This window comes from Antrostomus carolinensis, unplaced genomic scaffold, assembly GCF_000700745.2.
Source record: "Antrostomus carolinensis isolate BGI_N321 unplaced genomic scaffold, ASM70074v2 scaffold15286, whole genome shotgun sequence".
Taxonomy (NCBI): Eukaryota; Metazoa; Chordata; class Aves; order Caprimulgiformes; family Caprimulgidae; genus Antrostomus; species Antrostomus carolinensis.
Genome location: NW_010324035.1, coordinates 22,983 through 30,672, shown reverse-complemented (window position 1 = coordinate 30,672; position 7,690 = coordinate 22,983). Strand labels below are relative to the sequence as shown.

The 7,690-nt window shown below is 39.1% G+C and overlaps 1 protein-coding gene across 1 annotated transcript; it reads left to right on the top strand.

Moving 5' to 3' along the window:
* Positions 1-575: 575 nt before the first annotated feature.
* LTO1 (LTO1 maturation factor of ABCE1) lies at positions 576-5,320 on the top strand (the record flags this gene model as incomplete). The annotated part of the gene is made up of 4 exons (XM_029085653.1): positions 576-681; positions 3,610-3,680; positions 4,669-4,786; positions 5,144-5,320. Coding segments are annotated over 4 exons (364 nt in total), but the record flags the coding sequence as incomplete, so codon positions are not given.
* Between the last annotated feature and the right edge of the window lie 2,370 nt (positions 5,321-7,690).

Genomic DNA, 7,690 nt, shown 5'->3' with positions numbered 1-7,690 from the left:
GGAGGGAGGGGAACTGCGGGCCTGGGGCCTGGGCTTGGGGCTCCGGCCTGAGCTTGGGGTCTGGGGTCTGGCCCTGGGGTCTGGGCCTGGGCCTGAGCTTGGGGCCTGGGGCTTGAGCATGGGCTTCTACAGCTGGCCGTAGAACTGAGAAAGAAAAAGTGAGGGGTGAAAGGCAGGTAATGAACCCAGGGAAGGGATGAAGAAGAAGAAGGGTGGGGGACACTTTACTCCTCTTTACTCTTGCTGAGTGTCCAGCCTTTTCGATCTCAGCTCATCCACCTGGTGGAAACTCGACATGGACTTGTGAGCTTGTAGTTAGCTGTGTTGTTCTGGTGAGAGTGCTGAGCTGAATTGTAGAGTGCAGAGTTCTGGGCAAATTATTATAACCTTGTTTGAAGAGATCATTGTGTTCCCAATTGCATCTTAATTTAAATCAATGTTCTATATCTAAATACGGTCAGTTGCATTTCTGAGGTGATACAGCGTGTTTTTGTTTCTGTGAGTTGCTTGTGTGCAGCGTGAATTCGATATGGAATGAAAATAGGGGCTAAAAAATTACTGTTCTGTCTTTGCAGGTTTCATGGTGAGGGGTATCAGGAGGGCTACGCTGAAGGCAGTCATGTTGGAGTTGTTGAGGGAAGGAGGTACGGATCGCTCCATGGTGCCAAGATTGGGTCTGAGGTAAATGGGCAAATACTTCAGGATTGCATTGTTTGTGTCATTATAAAATGACTGTAATGCAGAAAGTGTGGGCAGAGCCTGATGTGTTGGTAGTCTGAGGCCTGCTGTGTTATACTGCTCTATATGTGCCCAAGAGGGCCCATGAAACTAGTTTAAAGGTGATATTTTCATTTGAACAGTTAAATAGATGGTTTGGTGTTCTTTGAGCTTGTTTGCTCTATGAGATTTTTGGGAGGTTTTTTTCTGAAAAGGAGAATAAGAAGAGACTAATAAAATCAAACAAGCCTGCTCAGAAAAAAAAAAAAAGGACTATGGACTGTACATTGATTTTTGTAACCCAGAATCGTGGTTAGGGGCCTCCCTGTGCCATGTCCTGTAGCTCAGCATTAGGGAAAAGCATGGAACACTGGGACAGCTTGTGTGGGGAGACATAGAGAGGCAGTTCTGGGTGTGTCTGTTGCACTCTGTTATTTCCAGTACTGGCAGAGTTTGTTGGTTGAGGCACTGTTATGCTTTAGTACACAGAGGCAGGTCTGTGTGTTGGCACTCCCACACAGTGGCACACCTGAATCAGGAAGCCTTTCTAGAAATGAAAGGACTGGAGAGTGGTGGTGAGGCACCTTCACTTGTCTCATATTTCCTGCTCAAGCATCTCATAACCTGGCGTGTGCTCAGTGCTGTGCAGTGTAGTTACAGCATTTTTAGACCTGAACTGGGCTTTTCCAGCTTTGATGGGAAGCTGTACTACAGGATTCATGGCAAGCCTTGTTTCACTTACAGCACCACGAATCTAAATCTCTTCGATCTATTGAAGCCCTTTGGGTAATTTGGCAATTTGGCCTCAGGTTTCAGAAAGTTAATTACTTACAGAAAGAACAGTAGCAATGGTGTGAATCCACTTGGAAGTGAAAAAGGTAAACTGTCAGATTCTGAAAGGATGGTTATTGTTGTAGTGGTTTGCATTTGGATGTGATACAGAGATCACAGTGATTAAATATTTTCCTATTTACACTACAACTATGTAGTTCCAAGATGAGAATGTTAAACAATAACCTCCAAGACTGGATGGGTTTGTACAGAATAGTTCTAGACAGACCATGGTAGAGAAGTGCACTGATCTGCTTGTAGTGGGGAGGCTGCAGAGGACAGTGGGATGGTGGACAGCAAGTCACATTAAACAAGAGAAAGAGTGACTCGAGTGATCTTAGAACTGCTTTGTGTCTTGAGCACAATTCCAATGCTGATCTGATACTGACCTTGCTTGATAGAGAACTGAAGTAAGATGTTACAGTTAAAGTATGTCTGGTCTGGGGCACGTCCCTCAGGCAGGCTTAGACACAGTGTCTGCTTGGGCTGAAGCAGAAGGCTGGCGCTGTGCCCTCGTGGTAGAACGGTGCTAGTTCAGCTGGGGACGGTGCTAATTCAGCTGGGGAGTCTGCAACCGAGTGTCCAGGGGCCAGGTGTGTTTTACCAAAGTGTCTGGTGTTGTGGTAATTGCCGTGTCTGTCAGTTGTCTCAATTTACCTTGTATATCTCAGCAGTTTTAGGGTGTGCAAATTAAATTGCTGTCAACAAAAAATTAACTGGAAGCCTCACTTCAAAGATGCTTGAACACCTAATGGGATGTTAAGTCCCAAACCCACGTTCAGGCCTTAAAAAGAACCTCCACTGTGTAGTTTAACAAACATAACTAACAGGAGACTGGAACTACCAAACACTCCAGCTCAACTCTGAAGTGGTTTGCAGGCCACAGGAGCTTACAAGTCCAACAGTGTTTTGTAAATTGAAATGGCAGGTGTGTGCACATGCACGTGTATGGACTGAAGTGGGATTAGGCTGTAATTTTGGACTTAATTTCTCAGAGTCAGCTAACTTTTGTTTCAGGTGTCTGCACTGTTTTTCCATGAATGCTGAGTCACTTTTGAAAGGGACTCCAGCTGACTTACCCAGTCGGTGCACTGAAGGACTGACCTATGTCATTGGGTGTCCAAAGTTGCAATGAAAAGTCCTGGCAGCGAGGTTAGCTTAGTCAGCTCCTCCTCTTCTTTCTGGTTTCATGCTACCCTCTTGAGTTAGGCTGGTAAAATTGTTTGTGTATTAACTCAGAAGAAAGTGTGCTTTCCTCCTTGGTTGGCTCAGTAGCTCCCTCAGTCCAGCTGATACACCTTTTTGTAGGGCTGTAGGTGGGCTGCTTAAACAAACAGTGCTGCAAAAACAAATTACAGAATCATAGAATGGTTTGGATTGGAAGGGACCTTAAAGCTCATGCAGTTCCAACCCCCCTGCCATAATCAGGGATACCTTCCACTAGACCAGGTTGCTCAAAGCCTCATCCAGCCTGGCCTTAAACACTTCCAGGGAGGGGGCAGCCACAGCTTCTCTGGACAACCTGGGACAGTCTCACCACCCTCACAGTGAAGAACTTCTTCCTAATATCTAATCTAAACCTCCCCTCTTTCAGCTTAAACCCATTTCCCCTTGTCTTGTCATTAGTTGCCCTTATGAAAAGTCCCTCTCCAGCTTCCTTGCAGCCCCTTCAGGTATTGGAAGGCCTGTAATTGTAAATTACTTACAAAACATCTTAAATAGATTGTTTTCTAACTGTGTCCCTACTGCCAGACTTTAATAAATTTGAGGGTCCAAAGCATATAAAGTACAGCTAGTGTTTTGCAGAATTGCTTTTTATGCTGCATTTTAAATATTTTGTCCTCTGATGCTAAACAGATGCTTAGAAGAAGTTTTCTGACTCTTGTACTGTGTAAAGCAGATAACTCTCATTTATCCCACCCTAATTTACTGAACTTTCCAGTGTAGAAACATGTTTGTATATCCAGTGATTTGGTTCCTGAAGAATGGGATTCATGTGGTGCTTTATTTTTGACTATACATGTATTTTTTTCCACTCATTACATTCTGATAAATTCACAGATTGGCTGCTACCTTGGGTTTGCACTGACGTGGCAGTGTCTGCTCCAGAAATGCACAGATGAAAAGAACAGGTAAGGTGAAAAAAAATTAAATAAATTACTGTTCCTTTAATACTGTTTCAAATTATGGTGTTTTTCCACTTTTGCTTCTTCACCAGTACAAAAGAAATAGTGAAAAGCAGAAGATGAGCAGAGGGCTGCTGGGGTGGTGTCAGATACTGCACCGTGTGGTACTGAGAAGAGGATAGGGAAATTTGGTTTCTTAAGCCTATAGAAGAGAAGACAAGGGAGATATCTAGTTGTACCACATAAGGGGAAGTTCTAGATAAGATGGAGACATGTTCCCTTGAAGAAGTGCACCATGAAAGGACAATAGGCAACTTTCACAGTTTGAAACAAGTTAAGTTCTAATGGGGCATAAGGAGAAGGTCCTTTCTAGTGCAAGAAGCTAAGCACTGGGACAGGTTGTCCAGCCAGACTCTAGAAGCTTCATTTCAATAGATTTTCAAAATCTAGTTGGAGATGGCCCTGAGCAACCTTATCTAGCTTTGAATTTAGTGCAGGTACTGCAGAAGGTGGACTAGATGACCTCCAGCTGTCCCTTCCAACCTGCATTTTTCTATGACTTTCTATCTTTTCTCCATGGGTTTGGTTTGGGTTTTTTTCCTGTTCAGTTTTGATTAATTTATCTGCCAGGATTCCCGCCACGCTCAGCCATTTTGATATGTTCTGGTAAGCTTTCTTTTGTTGCATTTCTTTATTTTGCTCAGTCCTCTAATCAGTATTTCTCAAGATTTTTGAATATTTCTCAACTTTTGGCAGGTAAGTTAAAAGGAAACCTTAACTTTGTCAGTTTAGTTTTGGATTATGGCTTATATATGTATCAAATACACACTCTCGGTGAGCTAAGTTGGAGAAGTTGAATTGTTGAATTAAAGAAGGACAGAGGCCTGGGTTCTATGCACTGAATTATTATATATAGTATTAGTATAATTTTCATATTGATGAATTGAAAAAGCTTCTGTAGGAGGCTCATTGGTTTTTTGTTTGTTTGTTTTAGCAAAAAGATAAGGGCTCTGGATTCATTAATAGGGATGATTCAGAAATTCCCATATGAAGACCCCACGTATGATAAGCTGCAAGAAGATCTGGAAAAAATCAGAGGAAAATTTAAACAGGTTTGTAGGATTAAGTTGTTATTTTAGCACAAAATTGTATTAATTTCTGAAAATATTTGTAGTCTCTAAACCTGCTGAAAACCACAGTATTTGTGCAGAGCAATTATTGTTCTTTTGCAGTCATAGTAAAGATACTTGAAGTGAATTAAGTGAAAATACTTGACAGTTGAAAATTGGTTAAGTGATAGCAAATGCAAAATAAAAGAAAAATAACTTTTAAAATGAAAATTGAAAATATTATTTGACAATGAATCAAAAGTGGTACCAGAAGAAGAGAAATAGAGGAATTGGGAGTTTTGTTGAACAGTCTTCTTGGAAAATAGAGGCTTTGAAACACTTTTGTGTATTCTTTTTTAGGTTTGTTCAATGCTAAATATTCAGTGTGATTTTAGAATTGGTACTGAAAGATCTTCACTAACATTTTGAATATAACAGATGAAGATAAATATGAATGACCAAGGAAGAAACATTAAAAAAACAGGTAATTGGAAAAATGTTTATCTGCTCTTATTTTAAAGAAAAACAAAAGAGTGAAGAAGTGCTAAATATTAAAGGGGGAAGGGAAAAGCATTAACTATTAACCTTGCAATAGTACTTCTCTTATGTCATTTAACATTTATTATCTCCAGGTTTTATTTAGGATCACTGAAACACCAGTGTGTAAACCTGTTAAATAGAAATATTTACTTTAATTCCTTACCAGCCTTGCACTGATAGATTAATTCCTTAAAAGGAAAACATATGCCTTTGCAAAGTTTCCTTATTTAAAGGGTGTATGTTATTTAAAAATCTGTGTATGCAGATCATTCAGTTTACACGACGTGTAGAAATTGTAGGTGAAGTAAAATATAATTATTTGCCTGCAGACTTTGCAGTAGGAAACATTTTTGTGGGTAAAAGGTAGAAGAACAAATTAAGTGAGAATACGAAGGAGAAAGTTTAAGATACCTGCTCATAAAGTAGCTGCAGCTCAGAACATGAAATTTGCACTTTTCACTAGTTCTGCTGACTGATCCAGTGTGGGGAAAAGAACCCCACCAACTCCCCCCAAAACCAAACCCAAAAGCTAGCAATTGAAGTGATCAATGAGAGAAACATAACTACCAGAATGGTTGTGATATGAATGTACTGTATTTATTAGTACTTTTTATCAAGGAATAGTTTTTTATTTTCCAGTCTTGAAAAGATACTCTTTATTCTCATTTCAAAAAATGGATGCCATCAGCTGAATGTATTCAACTGTGGTAGTGTAAGAGAAATACAATCAATTTTTTTTACCTGAAAGATGTTTTAGGTTGGGCTGCTAGATGCCTTTATATACCATTTGTAATATTATATATTTATTTATATAATAAATTCTAAAAGAGCTTTCATCAGTTGTAACATAGGCATGTCTGGCTAAGTCTACATTGCATAGTGTGGCTTCGTAAAGAGAGTTTTGGCTACCGTGGGTATGAGAAGCTTTATGCACTGTAAACTATTGTCAGGTAAAGGACATATTTTAATATGGCCATATCTTTGAACAGCACTGCTTTGTGCCACCTAGACCTCAGTTCTGATTTGCATCTACAGCTTTATTTATTCTACAAGAAAATAAGCAACTTGAATGTTTAAAATGTTCACTGTGTATTGACATCTGTGCATTCTGCTGAAACGTTTTTATTTTGGACTCTGAAGATAAACCAGTTCTGCTGACTGTCTGGAGGGGAATTGTGTGCTTATGTATCCATTTGTTTCCAAATAATCTTTTACTGTTTTCTCTGTTTCCCGGGTATGTCAATTTCAGAGGCTTTTTTTCATAACTGGTTGCTGGTGGACTTGTTTGTTTGTTTAATTGTTTTAACATGTGTAAGTGTTCAAACAGCTTTGATACACACAGTGAGTGTCAGGGCCATCTAGTGGAGGAGGTCGTTGTGCTGTGTGAGAAATGGATTATAAGAGTTCACAAATATTTCTGTAGATAAAGTTGTGAAAATAGAGAGTGCAGAGTGGATGTGCATGATACAGCTCTTCTAATTATATGGTAAATTTATTTGAAATAAAGTAGGATTTATTTGTAGCTTGTTTCATCATTTGAGACCTTGGAAGGGACGTGACAGCATTGATGGTCTCTTCACTTAGCAGTTTGAGTACAGCTGCCTTTTAATTGTTACACAGCTAAACCACTGGGAACCAGAACAAGCACCAAAGTGCAAGTACCTGAAAATAGAGGCAAAATAAAATAGCATACCTTGTCATCTCAGTACACAGATAGGCACAACCCAAAAGTATCACATACTGGAGAAAAGAAACCAAATTTGACTTTATAATCACTTCAGAGAAGTCCAAATTTGAAAAAGTTGTCTCTGCATTCACAAACCAGTTTATTTTTGCAAATCAAAGTATTTTACCTGTTTACTTCAGAGTAAGGAAAGGTGCTAGATATTCATCTGTGATTATCTTTGACTCAAAGTATTTGTATTTTTTTATTGAAATCCATGAATTATGCTTTAAATAAACTCCCCATGGATCTTGGTTTAAAAAAGGCAGTTTTGTTGTTCTGAATGATAGTACAAAGAGAAGTAAACACTGGAAGTCTAAGTATTTGTGTTTTAAAGTGTGGCCTTTTTTGGAATCTTTGTACATGGTTTATAAAAAATATATGTAAAAGGAAGGGAAGGGATGTGAGATCTTGAAGTATCTGTGAAGCATTGGATTACCAGAAGTGTATAATATGTAAGTTATGTGCAAAATGTTACTCTAGAGATTGTATCAAAAGCAAAATTGTTCTTGTTCAACAAAGGAGAGAAAGGATCTTTGCAGGTCAAGCAGTTAATGGCTGTTATTTTGAAAATTGCTTTGGGGACTAATTTTCTTGTATTGCTTCAATTTTATTTATAACAATTAAATTTACATTATTAGAAT